Source organism: Monodon monoceros, unplaced genomic scaffold (assembly GCF_005190385.1).
Source record: "Monodon monoceros isolate NGI ecotype Baffin Bay Population unplaced genomic scaffold, NGI_Narwhal_1 Super_Scaffold_6, whole genome shotgun sequence".
NCBI lineage: Eukaryota > Metazoa > Chordata > Mammalia > Artiodactyla > Monodontidae > Monodon > Monodon monoceros.
The window spans coordinates 90,067,664-90,088,544 of NW_021703783.1; the positions used below are offsets into that span (position 1 = coordinate 90,067,664).

The 20,881-nt window shown below is 51.2% G+C and overlaps 1 protein-coding gene across 5 annotated transcripts in view; it reads left to right on the forward strand.

The window, feature by feature from the left end:
- The first annotated feature begins 13,583 nt into the window (after positions 1-13,583).
- The window catches only part of CYTH4 (cytohesin 4), a 31,065-nt gene continuing 23,767 nt past the window's right edge, over positions 13,584-20,881 (forward strand). For 2 of the 5 annotated variants that reach the window (XM_029204833.1, XM_029204837.1), the window contains exon 1: positions 13,615-13,767. In XM_029204833.1, coding sequence (XP_029060666.1) covers positions 13,671-13,767 — 97 coding nt within the window. In that variant the 5' untranslated portion in view covers positions 13,615-13,670. Of the gene's footprint in view, positions 13,768-20,881 lie in introns of all 5 variants that reach the window. The other 3 variants (XM_029204834.1, XM_029204838.1, XM_029204836.1) reach the window with 3 other exon arrangements.

A 20,881-nucleotide genomic window follows, 5' to 3' on the forward strand; every position in this document is an offset into this window, starting at 1 on the left:
TTGTGGACATCTACATGGTGATGACACCCAGATGCATGTCTCCAAAGCAGATCTTGCTATGGAGCTCCAAATCGACTCCAAATCGACTACACTATGTCATGTATAAACACATATAACATACACATACATTTGTAATATGTAAGTACATACCACAAATACACATAACATAAAATTCACTCTTAGTCATTTTGAAACGTACAGTCATAGCTCTTCTCATCTTGTAAAACTGAAACTCTGTCCCCATTAAACAGTGACTCCCCATCCCCCTCCCCCCAACCCCTAGCAACCACAGCTCTACTTTTTGTCTCTGATTTTGACTACTCGAAGTACCTCATATGAGTGGAATCATATAGTACTTTTGGGGGGGGGTCTTTTTTCACTTAGCATCACGTCCTCAAGATTCAACCATGTTGTAGCATATGGCAGAATTTCCTTCTTTTTTTTAAGGCTGAATCATATTCCATTGCACATTCCACATAGACCACATTTTGTTTATCCATTCAGCCATTAATGGGTACTTGGGTCGCTTCCATATTTTAGCTATTGTGAATAATGCTGCTGTAAACATGGGTACACAAATGTCTCTTTGAGACTCTATTTTCAATTCTTTGGGGTCTATACCCAGAAGTGGAATCTCTGTGTCATACAGTAATTCTGTTTTTAATTTTTTGAGGAACCGCCATATGGTTTTCCACAGCAGTTGTACCATTTTACTTTCCCACCAACGGCACACAAGGGTTCCAATTTCTTCACATCCTTGCCAACACTTGTAATTTTCTGTTTGTATGCTTTTTAAAGTAATAGTCATCCTAATGGATGTGAGATGGTATCTCATTGTAGTTTTGCATTTCTCTAATGATCAGTGGTGTTGTGCATCTTTTCATGTGCTTATTGGCCATTTGTGTATCTTCTTTGGAAAAATGTTTATTCAAGTCATTTGCCCATTTTTGAGTCGGGTTGTATGTTTTTCTGTTGTCAGGTTTTAGGAGTTATCTGTATATTCCGGATATTAATCCCTTATCAGATATACGATTTGTAAATATTTTCTTCCATTCTGTGGGTTGCCTTTTTACTCCGTTGATAGTGTTTTTTCTTTAATGCCCAAAACTTGTTAATTTTCATGAACTCCAATCTGTGTATTTTTTTCTTTTATTACCTGTGCCTTTGGTAGCTTATCCAAGAAATCATTGTTAAATCCAGTGCCATGAAGATTTTGTCCTATGTTTTCTTCAGAGAATTTTCTTGTTTTAGGCCTTACATTTAGGTCCTTGATCCATTCTGAGTTAATTTTTGTATATGGTGTTAAGTAAGGGACCAACTTCATTCTTTTTTTTTTAATTTTTATTTATTTTTTAATAGTGTTTATTTTTACTTGTTGACAGTTTGCTCTATTTATTTATTTATTTTTGCTGTGTTGGGTCTTCGTTTCCGTGCGAGGGCCTTCTCTAGTTGTGGCAAGCGGGGGCCGCTCTTCATCGCGGTACGCGGGCCTCTCACTATCGCGGCCTCTCTAGTTGCGGAGCACAGGCTCCAGACGCGCAGGCTCAGTGGCCATGGCTCACGGGCCCAGTTGCTCCGCGGCATGTGGGATCTTCCCAGACCAGGGCTCGAACCCGTGTCCCCTGCATTGGCAGGCAGATTCTCAACCACTGCGCCACCAGGGAAACCCCCAACTTCATTCTTTTGCATGTGGCTCTACAGTTTTCCCAGCCCCTTTTGTTGAAAATATTCTTTTCCCCACTGAATGGTCTTAGCCCCTTTGTCTGCTTTTAATCTGTCTTATCGAGTCCTTTTTTCACATAATCATCAGAGCAACCTTTCCAGACTGCAAATCAGTGGTAGGATTGGCTCCCAGCTCCCCACATCTGGCTGTGTGACCCCGGGGGATGGGGTTACAGAAACTCTCTGAGGCTCAGCCTCACTCATCTACAAAACAGGATCACAGTGGCCATCTCAAAGGGATGTGGTGAGGAGCGCTTGAGACAAAAGACTTGAACACCCTCTGCGGTGTCTGACACAAGAGAGATTTCCTACCAAGGGTGGCTCCTTTCTTAACTTCCTTATTACCAGTCAGGTAAGATAAGAAATGTACACCGTGTTCTGGCATGCAAAGCCTCTCAGAGGCTGGCCCCCATTTTTCTTTTGAGGCTCATCTCCCCTCTCCCCACTAAAGCCACACGCACAGATTCACTCACTTAACAGCATGAGCTCTGGCCCATGGATGCACCTAGAGGTCACCTGCTCAGCCTCACATCCTCAGTCCGCACATGCTGTTCCCACCACTTGATGCCCTTCCTTCTTCTGCCTTCTTTCCTCCAAGCCAGTTCACATAACCTCCTCCTCTGTGGTCCCCACCAGGAACCCATCATTACCTACATACCTGTTCTGAGAACTCATCACGTGCCTATAGAATCATCAGAGGATGACCTGCCCCACTGGGCTGGCTCCCCAGGGCTTGGTTGGACCTCACTTTGTCCTGAGGAGAGGCAGTGATGTGAAAAGATGAACGTGGCCTTGTGACTCAGACTCGTGGGATCTCACATCCCTACCATTCACAGACCCTGGGACCCTGGACAAGACAGTTCACCCTCTGGGCCTCAGTTTTTCCTCTGTAAAATGGGGATAATCATATCTATTTCACTGAATGTTTGTGAAGGTCAGAGGCCAACGGATTTTTTAACAATGTATTCAAGTATTATACGAATAATTTTAAATGTAAAACTGTATCAAATGGGAAGTGTGGGTGTTGAATGGACATTATAGCTCACCCAGGATGGGCAGCCAGGATGCAAACTCAGGTCATCTAAATGCAGAATGCAAGTTCTTAACCACTGTGGAAGATGGATAGATGGACAGGTGGTAGCGGGATGGAGGGAAGAACGGATAGTGGATGATGGAAGGAGGCTGCGGGGGACGGGGTGGACCAGTCACTGGATAGAATCAGGAGGCTTCCACGTGAGGTTTTCCCAGCTGAAGCCCAGCCACTTCCCACCTAGCCCTCAAAGAGAGCTGGGATAGGGTGAGGCACGTGAGGCACTCACTTCAGGTGTAGGACCTAAAGGGAAGCTAAAGTCACTAATCAAGATAAATAATTCTTTAGGTGATATCTTCAGAAATCAAAATCAATGCAAAGAAAACCATAATGAACAAAATATCAAAAATAATGTTAATATTTTTAAATTTAAGTAAAGATCAAATCTGCCCCAGCGTTTATACGACCTCCCCCTGATCCAGGCCTTACCTACCATCCCAGCACCTACCCTCCCACCCCCGACCCATCACCCCCAGCCCATCACTTCACCACCACCCCCATCGCCACCCTGAGGCCAGCAATGGAGAGTCGGGGAAGGAAGTGATGGAGAATGAAAGAGAAGGCAGAGAGAGGGGGCTGCCACGCTCTTCCCAGAGCCCAGCCCTGCCACCACCACCCCCCCCCCGCCCCCGCCACTACAGTCACCGCCCATAGACCCAAACACAGGCCTTGACGGCTCCTCTGAGTGGCGTTCCCCCTGCCACCACAGGGTGGCGCCCGTGGGCTGATTTTGGTCTCCGAGGAACCAGCGGAAGGGGACAAGGGAAGGGGGTCAGAGCCTCCTGGATCTCCCAAGGCCGCGCTGGGTGCTGGCTGCTTGAAGTGGATTCTTTCATTATCCCCGTTTTTTACAGAGAAGGAAAAAGAGGCCCAGAAAGGGAAAGTGAGCGGCACCTGGTGGGGACCTGGCCATGTCTGCAGGGCTCCTCGACCTGCGCCAACCACTCACCGGGAGCCCAGAAGCCCCATGCCTCACAGAGGGCACTCTGGGCGGGCTTGGGAATAAATGGGAAAACAGGCCCATTTTGCAGAGTTGGAGACTGAGGCTCACGTGACTGAGTCCCTTAGCTCCCGTCACACAGCCGGAAGAGACGGAGGAAGCAGGGGAAGCCTGAGACTGCCCAGCACCATCCCATGCCCTGACCCCACCAGCATGATCCCCGCTTGTGAGGCCCTGTGTCCTGGCCTGCAGACTCAGCCGGGCCCAGAGAGAAAGTTCTAGCAGGTGGGAGTCAGGAGCCTTTGTCCCTCCCCGCTCCGTGCTGACCTTGGCCAGGTCATGTGCTCCATCGGTCCCAGGGTCATCTCAGGACCCTGTGGGCCTGGGGTCACAGAAACCAGATGGGGCCTCCTCCCAGCACATCAACAGCCTGTTGTGGGCAGAAGGGCAGAGGATGAGGGGCAGCCGAGCGGATAGGACGGACAGGAGGAAAAGAATAAAAACCAGGACTCAGGGCGCTTGGGAGCACCTCCCTACCTCCGTGGTTCTCTCTTCCATAACCACAAGGAGAGAGATCTCAGACACACTAAGGGGCCTTGCAGCAGAACATTCTGGGATTCCAGGACTGCAAGCTCATTGCCATCACAAGCTGGTCTATGTCACCATTCCTGGACATGACTCGCACAGCCCAGCCTGGCCCAGGGACCTGGCTTCCTGATAACTGAAGGTTCTGGTTAACAGAGTTACCATGCTCGTATGGCGATGACCAACCTCAGAGTGACACTAGAAGTGGCTCTCATTTCATCCCCGTTGGGAGTGTTACCACCTCCAAAACCGTGGTCTGCAGGTGGAGAAGAGGTGCCGGCTGGCCACCTGCCTTCTGGTTAGATGGAACGTTACAGTTGTAGGATGTAGAAGGTCAAGGATCAAAAGGCCCTTAGAGCTGATTTGGTCAAACCCTGACACTCACCGCAGCCATTTATTCATACAACAAATACTTACTTAGCATCACCATGTGCCACAGGCTAACCAGATAGAACCAGCCCCATCCCTCCTAGAGTTTATAATCCAGCGATGAAAACAAATATTGAGCAAGTAATTATAGTGATGGGTCTTAGGATTCTGGTAGGGTGCGGTGAGAGCCGTGAGCATGTGGGTCAGGGAAAACTGCCCAGAGAAAACAGATTAAGCCAAAACCTGAAGCTTGAGTAGGAATTGGCCAGAGAAGGCAAGGAGAAAGAGCACATCTGGTGGCAGGAGTGGCATGTGCAAAGGTCCTGGGGCATGCATGAGAGTACACGGTCTGATCAAGGTAAAGAAAGATGGCCTACAGAGCTGTAGCATAGAGTGGATGGGAGTAGAGGGCAGAGCAGCAGGCAGCAGCCAGACTCCAGAGGGTCTTGTGGGTCATGCTATGGAGTCCCAATGCCATCCTGAAGGCAATAGGGAGCCACTGAAGGTTTTTAGGCAGAAGAGTGACGTGACCAGACACGTCTTAGAAAAATCAGTCTGGGTACTATGAGGGCAAAGATTCGGGGTGGGGGTGGGGCAAGGCTTGAGGCCAAAAGACCTACTCAAGCTGTCACAAGAGGAAAGATGATGTGGTGGTGGCCTGAATAGGGAGGTGGCAGTGAGGGTGCCTGAGGAGTCCATGGCTCCGAGAGTCATTTAGGACACCAGACTCGAGGGAACATTGATTATGCAGGCAGGGAGGAGGGAAGAGAGGGGTCTAAATCGATTCCTGAGGTCCCACCTGGGTGACTGGGGGCAGGGCGGGGGAGCAGTGCTGCCGTTTGCTGAGCTGGAAAACATACAAGGGGCCAGTTTGGGACACACTGAGCGGAGGAAACACCCAAATGGAGTTGTCAGGTGGGAAACTGGAAATGTAGGGGACGAGTCAGAACAGAGCACGGGGCGGGAGTGTCGGTGCGCACACTCGGACCTTGAATGATAAAGAAAGAGGTGCTGGGAGAGGCCCCGAAGGAACCCCAGCATCCCACACACCACTGTGTCCGTGTCCCCAGGGACCGGCGCATTGCTTGGCGTGAGGAAGAGTGGCAAGTGGTACTTTCCAAAGATGGCAGCACCAACATCTCCCATCCACATCATCTTATAATGTGACCCCGTGACTATGGTGGAAGTGACACCGAGAGACTTCCAAGGCCAGGTCATAAAAGGCGACTGTTTCTGCCTGGTTCTCTCATGGCTCCCAAGGCTACTGGCTACCTGGAACCGCCATGCTGGAGGGGCCACGTGGAGAGCCCACAGAGAGCAAGAGAGAGATGCCAAGTAGTTCTAGATGTTCAAGCCCACAGACCCACGGCCAACTATGCAAGACAGTGAGCCTTCAGGTATCCCAGGCCCATTCTTGGGCTGCCCCAGTTGACACGAAGTAGAGCCGAGACCAGCTGTCCCCACTGAGCCCTGCCTACACTGCAGATCCATGAGCAGAATAAGTGTCATTTAGATCCACCAGGAAGTTCGGGAGTGGCTTGTTACGTAGCAGAAAAATTGGCACTTCGTAAATGTGTTGAACAGACATTTCAGGACACATAGAGAAAGGGGAGCCTGCAGAGGAGTCTGGGAAGTGGTTAGGAGGTGAGAAGGAATCAGCGAGTGAGTGAGTGGCCCAAGGGCACACAGCAGACTGGTGGCCAAAACTTTAAGTCTGGTCTCCTCTGACCACTATACTTGGGTTTTGCCCGAGACTTGTATGCTATCTTCCTTCCTTCTTTCCTTTCTTTTATGATGAGAATTTGTAGCTCCCAGACTATCACCCATATATACAAAAAACTAGGCATATGAAAGTATACAATGAGGTCCAGGAGAAAAGAAGGCCAATGGGCCACGTGATGCTGCAGTTGAGCTACAGATTTGCTTGAGTTTCTGGCCAGCTGGAGTAAAAAGAGAACAGGGCAAGTTACTCAGTTCTCCTTACTGGAAAAGGGGAAACAGGCCAGTGCTCCGGTGAGTTGCATTTTCCTAACACCCTGCTAGAAGAAAGCTCTGTGTGCTCTTGATGTAAGGAGCGCTGAGTGACATCATGCCTTCAACAGCAAATACGGAAGTGGTCTCCTTATTTCCTGTAATAACTTCTTTGCTAAAGGCTGACCCCGGAGCTCTGAAGCCCGGAGTGTATCCTGACTCATTACAGGGAGAAGGACAGCATCTCCCTTGCCGGGGTTGCAAGCATATATTTAAAATAATGATTTCAGGCCCCTCCATCAGAGGATGGACCCAGGAGTCAGTGGCCTGACAGTTTGCACATTAATAGGCTCCCAGGAGGACATATCCAGGGGTCCCCTGCCAAAGACAATCTTTCCTAAATCTCAGGAAAACAGGCAGGAAAACAGGGCCTACTGTCCACTGGGGCCCCGGAGCACCCTGGAAATTAGACGAGCCACGGGGAGACGGACAAGGGCCAGTGGCTGCCTCCACTGAGGCCCGTTCCACTGTACAACCACGCCCTCCAATCTTTACCAGCCAGCGTGACGCTCCGCAGTATCCCCATTTTACAGATGAGAATGCTGAGTCCCAGAGGATACTGCCACAGCTCATAGGTGGAGGCACTGAGGTTCAAAGCCAGGACCCGCTGAGCTACAGGCTGACGCCAGGAAGAGGCCAGTTTCCCAGCTGAAACACACATCAACCCTTCACAAACAGCCTGAGCCTCACCAGTGACAGTGTCACATTCATTCCTTCAAGAAGCACGCACTGCACACCTACTGTGTGCCCAGTCTAAGTCCCTCGGAAGCAGCAGGGAACCAAACCAACCCAGTGTATTAACTTATCTACTAACAATATTTCCTTATTTTCTGCATTCTCGAGGCTCTGGCATCTGGGGCCTCACTGCTGGGATGTGACTTCCACTGCACCAGGGTTAGCTAATTTCTAGAGCTAGTAAATGAAGGGGCCTGCCAGCATGAATTTCAGATGCAAACCAACCAATCTTGGGTCCGTATCCCCATCTGCTTCCTCTGTCCGGCTTCACATTCCAGGACGTAATAGTCTTTCCTAGACAACTAGGAACCACCCCGATTGCCCAGAGCCTGCCAAAATTATTCCAACTAGCCAATCCTAACCCTGCTCCATGCTTACCTTGCCTCACCCATTTCTTCCCCGGAAAACCACAATAAAGGCTTTTGTCCATGCTTTCCTCTCACTCTTCCACCCCCTTGACTGGCCCTGTTACTTCTCTGGGTGGCCCTGCGTGGCCTGCCATGCCCCCTCCTTTTGGGAACCTGTGCGCATAACAAACAGTCTTTTCAGACAGTCATCTCCTGTTCTGTCGGCCTCACCGTACCTGATAAAACCAAATCCTGGGTAACATTTTAAAACACCTAGCCAAGGACTTCCCTGGCAGTCCAGTGGTTAAGAATCTGCGCTTCCCAACCTAAGTGTCCACTGACAGATGAATGGGTAAAGAAGAGGTGGCACATATATACAATGGAATATTACTCAGCCATAAAAAGAAACGAAATTGAGTTCTTTGTAGTGAGGTGGATGGACCTAGAGTCTGTCATACAGAGTGAAGTAAGTCAGAAAGAGAAAAACAAATACTGTATGCTAATACATATATATGGAATCTAAAAAAAAAAAAATGGTTCTTAAGAACCTAGGGGCAGGACAGGAATAAAGACCTAGACGTAGAGAATGGACTTGAGGACACAGGGAAGGGGAAGGGGAAGCTGGGACGAAGTAAGTGAGTGGCATGGACATATAGACACTACCAAACGTAAAATAGAGAGCTAGTGGGAAGCAGCCGCATAGCACAGGGAGATCAGCTCGGTGCTTTGTGACCACCTAGAGGGATGGGATAGGGAGGGTGGGAGGGAGACGCAAGAGGGAGGCGATATGGGGATATATGTATATGTATAGCTGATTCACTTTGTTATAAAGCAGAAACTAACACACCACTGTAAAGCAATTATACTCCAAGATGTTTTAAAAAAAAAAAAGAATCTGTGCTTCCACTGCAAGGGGTGCAGGTTCGATCCCTGGTCAGAAAACTAAGATCCTGCATGCTGCATGGTGCAGCCAATAAAAGAAAATAAAACAAACAAACAAAAAACACCCAGCCCTGCCCTCTGAGCTCACAGAAACGGTTCTGACCAGTTGGTTTTCAAAGCAGGAGGTCCCAGGGAGCCCCAGCTCTACCCGGGGGTGGGGGTGATTCTAGATGGTGTGGCAACCCCACAGGCCAGGACTCAAACCCAGAAGGTGCAGCTGGGTAGCCCTGGCCTCCCCCCATGCCACGGGGCCCACGAACGTGGACACGACAGCCAAAGAGACGAGACCAAAATGGCAGAAAAGGGGACTGGGGGGACCCATGAGGACATGTGTAAACAGAACACTTTGTTAAAGCTCTGTAGTTACACTTTTGAGCATAAAATGAGACTCCACGATAGACGGAACCTGTCCCAAGTTTACATACGAAGTATCAGATTTCCATCTTTTGAAGGTTGACAAAAACTATAGAGGAGCGGCTCCAAAATAAGTAGAACTGATGTCCCAGGAAGATGACTCGATGTCAACCACAATAACCCAAAAGTCAGAACAAAACTCCAAGCCAAATCCCAGCCTGCTGGCGGCGACAGAGCCACCGGCAGCAGCATCCTCTGAGCCCATTTCCTGGTCTGTAGAGCGGGAAGCCGAGGCGCCCTCGGGCGGGGGGACTCCTCTGGCCCTCCCCCCTCAGGCTGCCCCTCCACTCTGGGCCATCCTCTCCTCCTGTCCAGGACCCTCTTCAGTCACAAACGCCCTGGGTCTCTGGTGGCTTGGCTCTAGTGAAGCCACTCCCTTCTTAAAAACGCCCTCCTCTGCCCATCAGCGAACCCCCACCTCTCACTCCCTTCTCGACACCCCGTTCACTGCCTCCCCTCCCTCAGCTCCCAGGCCTGTGGCCCCTGCCTGGCCACCTCCCACCCCAGTCACCCGGCTATAACGCAGTGAACCTCCCCCCGCCCCCTGACCCTGCCGGGGACACTGACGACCAACTCTTAAAAGGCCATCATCTCTTGGGCTTCCCTGGTGGCGCAGTGGTTAAGAATCTGCCTGCCAATGCAGGGGACACGGGTTCGTGCCCTGATCCGGGAAGATCCCACATGCCGCGGAACAACTAAGCCCGAGCGCCACAACTGCTGAGCCCGCGCGCCAAGAGCCCGTGCTCCGCAACAAGAGAAGCCACCACGATGAAAAGACTGCGCACCGCAACGAAGAGTAGCCCCCACTCGCTGCAACTAGAGAAAAGCCCGCGCAGCAATGAAGACCCAGCACAGCCAAAAATAAAATAAATAAAAATAAATAATTTTTTTTTTTTAAAGCCCTCACCTTGGGGTCTCTGACCACTCCTGGGTTTCCTCCTGTCTCTCCGACTCCTCCCCTTCCTTCCCTGTGGTGGCATCTCTCTCCAGGGCCCCACGGGTTAATGCCTTGGTTTCCCACCAGCAGCCACTTCCCTGGCCGGGGCCGTCCACCACCCACCTAGATGCTGCAAATACCAGCTGCTCTGTTTCCGTGGGCTCAGTAGTTGTGGCTCGCGGGCTCTAGAGCGCAGGCTCAGTAGTTGTGGCGCACAGGCTTAGTTGCTCCACGGCATGTGGGATCTTCCTGGACCAGGGCTCGACCCTGTGTCCCCTGCATTGGCAGGTGGATTCTTAACCACTGCGCCACCAAGGAAGCCCAAGCAAACTTAATCTTATCTGTCCCCATTTTGCAGATGACAAAAATCAAGGCTCAGCGGTTAGAAGTCAACAAAACTGACAGATGCTGAGTCAGCATTATTTGAATCCAGGTCTCCATGGCTCCCCTACTGCTGACTCCACCAAACCCTTTGCCGCCCACAGTGAGAGCACCCTCCCTCCCAGGCTACCTGCATACAAGCTGTTAGACGTGATCGGGGCTGTAGGGGAAGAGCGAAGGAAGGTGTAATCACCGAAGGCTTCACAGATGAGGTGGTATTTGAGTTGAGTCTTAGAGAAAGAGATAGTAATAATACTGAACCATTCAACCAGTCCTTCAGACAAAAAGGGAAGTCCCAGATGCCAAACTGTGGCCCTGGGCAAGGGACACCTACTGGGCCTGGCTGTAGCATTAGAACATGTGTCAGTGGTCCCCAAAGCCATCCCCAGTTGCAGTGATTCACCAGGAAGATTCACAGAACTCGGCATAGAGTCTTACCTGCAGCTGTGCTCTATTACAGCAAAAGGATACAAAGCACAATCAGTGAAAGCACGTGGAGTGACGTCCAGAGGCAACCAGGCATGAGCTTTCAAGCGTCCTCTCCCAGTGGAGTAACAAAGGAGGCGCTTCATTCCTCCAGCAAAAACTTGTGAAAACACATGAGAGGTGTTGTCAACCAGGGAAGCTCAGTAGAGATTCCGCTCCCCGGGTTTTTACTGGGAGCTGCTCGCGTAGGCACCCTCTGTCTAGCACATACCCAAATCCCGGAGTCCCGAGAGGAAACGGGTGTTCAGTACAAACCACACTGTTTGCACAAACAGTTTGGGTCACTCTTACCAGGGAACAGCAGGAACCCTCCTGAAATCCAAGTTCCCAGATGCCAGCCGGGAACCAAAATGCAAGTTGGCCTTTTATATATATGCATATATGGGGTTTTTTTAATTGAAGTATTATTGTTTTACAGTGTGTGTTACCTTCTGGTGTACAGCAAAGTGATTCAGATATAGATATAGATATATACTTTTTCAGATTTCAGTTTCTTTTCCATTATAGGTTATTACAAGATATTGAACATAGTTCCTGTGCTGTACTGTAGGACCTTGTTGTTTATCTCTTTTACATATAGTAGTATGTATCTGCTAATCCCAAACTCCTAATTTACCCCTCCCCCTCCACCCTTTCCCCTTTGGTAGCCGTATGTTTGTTTTCTATGTTGGTGAGTCTGCTTCTGTTTTGTAAATGAGTTCATTTGCATCATTTTTTTTTTGGTTCCACCTATGAGTGATATCATGATACTTCCTTTGTCTGACTCCACTTAGTATGATAATCTCTAGATCCATCCGTGTTATTTCATTTCTTTTTTTATGGCTGAGTACTATTCTATTGTGTGTGCATGTGCGTGTGTGTGTGTGTGTGTGTGCGTGTGTGTATCACATCTTCTTTATCCATTCATCTGTCGATGGACACTTAGGTTGCTTCCCTGTCTTGACTATTGTAAATAGTGCAAGCAGTCCTTTTAAAGAATAATGGTCTCAGACCCACTGTTAACACTTTTCTGCACAGGGAATGACACCTTTCTCTCCATTTCTCTTTTTGAAGTGACCCAGGAAATGGTTTTTTTGTGCCTGAGGCCCTGATGTGTTGAGAAAATTCTAGTTTACCATGAAGATAATGTCAGCAAGTTTCCTAGGAAATAACCTTGAGCTAGGCGAGAACTGGCAGACAGTGGGTGCTGGCGTGGGGGCAGGTTTGAAGAGCCTGAGGGCTCTAGACCAGCACTGAGTAGGCCCAGCTGCTGGCCCTCAGCCGGCTCCTCACTCAAGTTCCAACTTGGTCAAGCGCGTCCCCGAAAGGAGCCTCAGTTTTCTCTTCTCCATGTGCCTCCATCCTTAGCAGGCCACCCGGGGCAGCTGGGCCACAAGCTTTCTTACGGCCTCGGCTGGAAAGTCACGTAACGTTTACTTCTGTCACATTCTAGTGGTCAAAGAAAGACAACAGCCCAGTCCAGATTCAAGGGGGAGAGAAATAGACACCACCTCTTGATGGGAAGAGTGGCAGCGTCACAGTGCAAAGGGGCGTGGAGACAGGAAGCGGTGGAAATTGTAGCCAACTTTTGCATCAACCACACCATCTCCCCTGTGTGCCCTTCATTCATTCATTCATTCATTCATCCATTCATTCATTGCACGCTTGAACACCCCCTAGGTTCCCAGCATTTACCAGACATGGGACACAGAGGTGACCTTGTCCTCATGGGGCCTCGAGACTGGCGGGGAAACAGATGAATAAACCGACATGTGCCACAAAGTTACAAGGAATGAGCATTTACTTTATAGATCTTTCTTTACACCGCACCTTTTTCCATAAAGAATGGAATCAGCCTGCCAAAAAAGGGCACAAGCAATAAAATTATGAATTTTAACCCCCAAAGAAAATTTAAACCGAAAGGGTAAAGAAGATAGTGTTTATTGAATAGCCAAGCATCTTACACACATTATCTCCCTCCATCTTTTCCATAACCCTGAGGTGAGGATTATTATTCCCCTTTCGTAGTTAAGCAAACTGAGGCTCATGGCAGATAAGTGACTCACCCAAGTTCACACAGGTCCTGAGTGGCAGAGCTGAATCACACCGCTGAGTCTGGCCTTAAAGTCTGTATGCTACAACAGAACAGCTGTAAAAGAGCTTCAGATTTGACTGAGCTTCCTAGCAGCCTGGGGGAAAAGGGAAACTGAACATAATGCCCAACTGACAACTAGGCAGGAAAAAGCCAGGCATTTCATTGAGGGGAAGCAAAGCCCTTCCTAGCACTCAATTAATTTTTCTTTGCTCAAGGGAGAGTTGATGAAAGAGAGCTTGTGGGGTGGAATTGATTGGGCTCAGCTTGGACAGTCCAAGTTGAATGATCCTTCAGCTTATATGCAGGGAGGTTCTGTCCTCCAGTAATCGTCTTCCTCTGGGGTGTGTGTGTGTGTGTGTGTGTGTGTGTGCATCTGTGTGTTTGTGTTTTTTTCTCTGTGTCACCATCTTTCTCTTTTTATCCCTCTCTGTCTCTTTTGCCTCTGTGCCTCCCTTGCCCACACCCAAAATGCAAAGAGTCCCCGCTACCCAAAACTCTGCTGGTTTTTAGGAAGTGCTGCGACATCAAGAGACTACGCACCAGACCCCAGCAGGACAGGACTTCCTCCCCACACTGTGCTGGGCGGGGCAAACGGGAAGGGGCCTGTTGTAGCTGAGATGACGCATCCCTGCCTGAGCAGCAGCTGGGTCAGTGGGCCACAGGAGCACAGGCCACCTTTCCCCAGGGGCTTCAGAATGGACTTGTGCCACCCAGGTAAGCACCTGGGCCGACCTGTCAGTTTCCTGTTCTATAGAATGGGGATAATGGTGCCTGCCTCACGGGAATCGGTGTGTAAATAGATGTAACACAGATGGGACATGCAGAAGCAGGCAACAGATATTATGAGCACAGGCTAGGTGCCAAGCTGTGTAGCATATGCTGGGAGTCCCGCGAACAAAGCAGGCATGGCCCCTGCCCTCATGAGCTTACGCTCTAGAGGGGGAGACAGACAGTAAATACATGAATGTACTATGTCAGGTGGTGACAAGCAGAATGAAGACCAGTGAAGTGAGATAAGGAAGATGGGTGGCTGGAAGTCCTCAAGAGGAGACACCATTTGAGCAGAGACTTGTAGGAGGGAAGAGAGTGATCCATGTGGGTTTCTGGGGAAAGAATATTCCAGGCAAAGGAACAGCCAGTGCAAAGGCCCTGAGGTGGGACTGAGAAAGGTTGTTTGTGTTAAAGATGATGAGGTCTGTGAGAATGATAACTGTCTGGGTGGCACAAGGGCCCTGCAGCCCGTTTGGCCTCTGGTGGGTGACAGTGGCCTTTGGGGAGGCTGAGGGCAGCACTTTTGCCAGTGGAGCGGCCAGCAGGGGACCATGGCTGAGACCCTACCTGGTAAGCAGGAGAGGAGGCTGTCAGTTGGTACAGGAAGAGGACAGGACTGTGTTGTGTTGTGTTTCTGTGAGGCCGAGAGGAGAGCAGCCAAGTCTCTGTGCCCTGCATCTCAGAATGTTCCAGCATGGCCTGGAACTCCAGAAGGCAAGGGTTGCCAGGAGCTGTCCAGTTCCCCAGGTCCAGATGACGTGAACCCTGTTAGCCACAGACCCCTTTCTTCAAACAAAACCTAAAACAAAGCAGTCTGAGCCCACTCACTTGGCCTCCCCTTGCCCCAAGTGTTCTGGGGAACACAGAGAACCACTGATCCATTTCAACAGCCCCCATTTTCAGCTGGAACAAAGGAGGCCAGGAGAGGGACAGTCTTGCTGAGGCAGGATGACTCCCCACCTCCAAGCTCCCTGTCCAATGCTCTCTCCCCGAACCCCATGCTTCTCCTGGGGGCTTTTGGGGGCAGGTGGCTCGCGGACTGTACGGCTCGGTGAACACATCTTAGGGGCAAGTAGGGACGCAAGCGGAGACCCAGGAGGAACAGTGCCTGGCTCAAGGTCACTCAGCAGATACGAGGGTGACAAGAAACAGTGAAGTAATCCCCCCCACACTGCCTGTCTTTCCACCGTTATTCTTGGGGTCTTCGTGTACAGAAGTCCTTAGGGTGGTTGCACCCATAATGCAAAGAGGAAACTGAGGCTCACAGAGGTGAACTGAAGGAGAGCACAGAATTGCCCAAAGTCGGGCGGCAAATAAGTGGCAGAATAAGGACAAGATCTGAGAAGAGCGAGAGCCCCAGTTGAGCCTGGGCTGTCAGGGAGGGGAGGGGCGAGGCCTCCCAGGGAGGCCAAGAGGTGAGTCACTGCTTTGCTTCAGGCTGGTCCTGGGACGACAGGGATTGAATGGAGTCACTGCAGGCAGTCTCTTGGGAGATGTGAGGATTGCACTGATCAGTTCATCTACTCATTCATTCATTCATTCATTCAATAAGTAGTCCTCTGGTGTGCAGGTCCTGGGCTGTGCAATGCTAGAGACAGCAATGACCCAGCCACAAGCCCAGCCCTGAGGGAGCTGCTGGCTCGGGAATGGGGGAAGGGGGAGAAAACCCTATAGGACAGTGACCCAGGGCAGATGTGCAAATGGGCACAGACCTGCAGCCTGGGAGAGAGTGACTGTCTCTACCCGGGGCAAGGGAGATCTGGGAAGACTTCCTGGAGGAAGTGGAGGGAGGGAAGGTCATTTCTCTGCTACCCAGACTGGATCTTACTCAGAGCTCCTTCACAGCCTGGTGACTTGCCCTCTCTGAGCTCCGATTTGTCATCTCTAAGTGGACACCATCATCCTGGCCTCACCCCGGGGAAGTGGGGAAAGAACAAGGATTTGGAGTCAGCCCGACCTGGCTCAGATATCAGCTGTGCACCAACCCACCAGTGGTCATGATGGGCCTCTTCCTCCTGTGGGTTTCAGTTTCCCTGCTCATACAATGGACAGGATGGTGGCAAAGGGGCTGCCTGCCCTCCTCCAGCTGTGGGTGTCTGACACCCAGAAGCAGGTCCCCTCCCCCTAGGTCTGCTGAAAAGCTGAGAGGTCCAGGCAACAAAGCCCCAATGTGACCAGCTGTGGGTGTCTGACACCCAGAAGCAGGTCCCCTCCCCCTAGGTCTGCTGAAAAGCTGAGAGGTCCAGGCAACAAAGCCCCAATGTGACCAAAGACAGCCGCGGGGCTGGTGCAGCAAGACTGCAGATTAAAAATAGAGGCAGATGGGTTGGGGGAGGAAGCCACACGATTTGATGCGCCTGCAGGCCCTCTGGGGCTGGGGCGGGGTGCAGCTCTGCTAGCCGCCCCCCATCTCAGACCCCCTCGCACCCAGACTCTGAGAAGCCTCCGCCTTTAGGGCCCCAGGATCGCACCCTCCTCCTGCCCTGGAAAGGGGAAGCGGGGCCAGCTGTCCTGGAAGCCAGGCTGCGAGCAGATTTCTAAAAATATGATGGGAAAGAGGAAGGACAAAGGGGAAGTAGAGAGGAGCTGGGGAGATGGCCGGGACGGCACCTGGGCACACTCAGCTGGCCTGGGCACGGGGTGCGGAGGGCAGCCCAGCCACGGGGTGTATGGTCGGTGTCCAAGGGCGGCCTTCACGAGGTGTGGGAAACACAGCCCAGTGAGGAGTAAACAGAGCTCATGGTGGTGGCGGTGGTTACCATCATTTTAATACCTTTGTGTTTTTTATCATTATTGTCACTATTATTATCATTAAAATCCATCTCCCATGAGCTGCACCAGTGCCTGAAACTCCGTCATCACTAGGCTTGGAGTCAGTAGTGACCTCCCTCAGGCTGTGTCCTTGTCACCCTCCCTGCACCTCAGTGTCGTCAGCTCTGAAATGGAGAGAAATCCCCACTTTTAAACAAATAGGTGAAGGGTTGGAAGACACCCACCCCCCATGCACCATGGGATGAGTGCCACAGGCTCAGGGCTGTCAGCACTGTTTCAGGGTTCAGATGTACTCGGCCAGCTGCCACCTGTTGGGGTCAGGACCTGACAGAAGGGGCCAGTGGACTGAGAGGGTTCAGGAATGCGCCTGTCAAACCACGAAAAGAGCTGCATGAAAAAAAAGACAAATAACCCCTCTCTACCCTCACTCCAACCCACCCTCCCAGGACAAAGGAAAAAGCACTTTCCCCAGCTCTACCATGTCGGCCTTGGTTTTTTTGTTTGTTTGTTTGTTGTTGTTGTTGTTTTTGGCTGTGTTTGGTCTTCGTTTCTGTGCGAGGGCTTCCTCTAGTTGTGGTGAGTGGGGGCCACTCTTCATCGCGATGCGCGGGCCTCTCACTATCACGGCCTCTCGTTGCAGAGCACAGGCTCCAGACGTGCAGGCTCAGTAACTGTGGCTCACGGGCCTAGTTGCTCCGCGGCATGTGGGATCTTCCCAGACCGGGGCTCGTACCCGTGTCCCTTGCATTGGCAGGCAGATTCCCAACCACTGCGCCACCAGGGAAGCCCTTGGCCTTGTTTTATTTCTTACCCAAAAAGAGAAAGGGGCTCAGACTGTAGACATCATCTGGCGTCTTGTCTTCATTCTCCTTGGTGCTCAGCCATGGTCAACATTTCTGTGTCAGAATGTCCAAGCTCAGCGTCTTGATGGGGTTTTGATGACTTGCGCAGAGATACCTGGCTTCTGAAGATCCAGAGGGTTGTGGCCTTGGAGCCCCAGATGAGTGTAAATCACAACTCTGCCACCTTCCAGCTGTGTCCCCTTGGGCAGGTCACTTAACCTCTCTGAGCTTTGGGTGCCTCATCTATAGAATGAGATTTAGAAATACCTTCCTCCAGAGCTGTGGTCAGGATCAAACCAGATAGTGGATGGCAAGAGCCTGGAGCCCCCAGGGCCTGAAGCACAGTAGGTGCTCAACCAGCATGCCTTTCCTTAGCCAACAGCTTGGCTTGTTTAGGAAGCAAGATCCCAGAACTGCTGCGGGGATGGGAAGGAGGTGACGGAGGGGGGGGTGCCTGGACGGAGCACAGGAGGGCCCCTGAGAGGAGATGGAGACAATGAGTAGGAGCCGCTAGGCAGAGAGGAGAAGGAAGGGCATTGCAGACAAGGGGGAACAGCATGTGCAAAGGCCCGTGGAGGGAGATAGCGCACTGGAACACGTGAAGGGCAGCCAGGAGGCCTCAAGCCTGGGGCAGGGGCAGGCCCAATGTGAGATGAGGGTGGGGCACCAGCAGGTCTGATGGACCCAGTAAGATTTGGGGGTTTTATCCCCAGGACAATGGGAGGCCATGGGAGGGGCAGAGTGGAGGCAGGGAGACTTCGGGAGGCCCTCAGTCATCCAGACAGCAGAGTCCAGGGTTGTGGGGAGGGTGGAGGCCATGGAAACAGAAAGAAGGTGGACAGGGCTTGGTGATGGACACAAGGATGGGAGAGGGGGTGTGTGTCAAGGTGCCTCCTGGGGTTCTGGCTGGGGTATCTGGGGGGCCATTCCCAGAGCTTGAGAACTCAGGAAGAAGGCCAGGTTGATGGGAAATTCTAGGAGTTCCGTTTCAGTCACAGTGACAAATGAGTGTTGGTCAGGACACAGGGGGATGGAAGGGTCTGAAGCTCGGGGAAGGGGTTGGAGCTGAGGGTATGTGTGTGATTTCTTGGCCCAGGAGGGGAGAGGGGGATTAATGAGACCCCACGGGGAGAGAGGAGAAGTCGGCCTGGGACCCAGCCATGGGATCCACATTGGGGATTATCAATAGAAACACGGAATTCCCACCCAGCTTCTCTCCAACAAGCACCCTGTCTGGAATCCATGTGGCCTCCAGCAGCAGGTGTGCCCTGGGCCAGAAACAGGCCTTCAGGACACAAGCCCCAGCCAACAGGAAAACAACGAAAAGCAAACAAAACACAAAAGTCTGATCTTTCGCCCCAAAGTCAACTAGAGGTAATTGAGTTTTTCCACCGTGGAACTCAGCCTCCCTTCACTCCTGACAGAGGAGTTCCGGGTCCCAGCCTCTAACGCTGCCTCCCTTGCTATGGCCCTGCTCCTGTCTCCGTGAGGATGGCCCCTCACTCCTTCTGTCCCTGCATGTCTCCAAAGGCACGCAGAATCCACCTCTCCTGGGATGGAGGCTTAGGTGCCGGCAAACTAATGTTTTGATCCCAGCACTGCCACTTCTTGGCTATGTGACCCAGGGCAAGTCACTTCACCTCTCTGACCCTCAGTGTCTTAAACTGAGAAAGATCCACTTGAAAGAGCTGTGAAGATTAAATGACATGATTTACATGGAGCTGCTGGCATAAGTGTGTTTGAATTTAGAGGTTGATGAGACTCTTGCTTTGTCCCCTGGTGTAAGTGCCACCTCCCCTCACCCCCCAGGAAACCGGGATCTCTAGACCTCATAGTTACAGGGACAGAAAGGAAAACTCCCAAGTGGGTCACTAGAAGGATGGTAGCACTCCTATTCCTTCCTTGTTCCTGAATCCCAGGAGATTACCTCTTGGGGAAAGAGCACCATCTAATGGTCATTGATTTAGGGTGTAGAGTTCATCTTGGAGGAGGATGCTGCATCCAAGCGGGATATCATCTCCAAGCCGACACCTCAGCAGCACCTTCCATAACTGCTCCATCGTTCCATCAGGCCAGCATCCCCTGGTGGTGAAATGTGTAAGAGGACCATTGCATCCCATGGCCACATGCTCCTCCCACACCTCCCTTACTGTAAAGAGGGTCGTCCTTTAGTCTAATGTGATGTGTTGCAGTGTTCTGGGTCAGCAGATCAAGCCCTTGGACAGTGGTGCTGGCCAAGACCCTGTGGGCAGGAAAGACCACCATATCCAGAACAAGGGATCCAATGTAATCGGTTTGCCACCAAGTTGCTGTTTGGTCTTCTCAAGAAACAATGGGTCTCTGTTGCTGGCAGGTCTGATATTCAGCAGTGGTGGTAGCTTGGAGAGCCTGGGTGAGTGGGTCCACGCAGAGCCTCCACAGAGGCCACATTCATTCGTGTACCGTTGTACCAACACTGGGCTAGCCAGTCAGAGACTCGCTGATGTCAACTGGCTGAGTCATTCTATCCGCCTGGTGATTTAGTGCCTCTCCTGTGGTGGCTGCTTCCTGGGGAACATTAGGGTGCTTTACAAAAATCTTCATACCCTGTGCCCACTCCCATAGGGCCACCCACTTGACTCTTCCCCGGAACCTCTCTGTTCCCAAACTTCCTTCTTTCCTTCCTTCTGACCGAGAAGTCAAGGCATCTTCTACTGCCCATGAATGCATGTATATTCTTACTTCATGCCGCTTCTCTTTCCACATGAAATAGACCAGGTGCCCTACCCAAAGCTCTGCTCACTGGGAGGACTTCTCACCACTCTCTCTTGAACACCTTGAGCAGGTCTGTATTTCAATAGCTGTCCAGTTTTACTTGTACACAAACACTGAGTCACCCATCCTGGAACCGAGTTCAGGCATTTTTCTCCTTTGTCATGAGGTCACAAGGGACCCATCCATGAAGACATAGTATGAGCTGAGGGACCTAGTACAACAGAATGGCAACAAGTGGATGACATGAGGGTCTGGGTCACCTGTCCCTGGGGCTTCCTGGAGCCTTCTGTCTCTGCTCACACCTGTTCCTGGGTGAACAACTTACAAAGGGTTGCTGTTGGGCTCACTTGACTTTATGACTTGGTGGGTCAGACCCATCTTGGCTGCTTGACAGGGGAATCATTACCATTTACACTTGCCACAGTGTTGCAGGAGCCTTCCTTCTGGGGGCCTGGCCTCTCCTTCGGTCAGTAGGGCCTGGAATCTAAAACCTGCTCAGGTCCACAAACCAGGCAAGGGCTCTTGGCTTTTCATGTAGTGACTGCCCTTTGGGAGGGGCGTATCCTTGGGCGAGGCAGCTCCATTTGGGCTGAGGTAAGTTCCTGAGGAGGGACTCAGCTGTGAGTCATCAGGAGGCTACACACACACACACACACACACACACACACACACACACACACACACACACA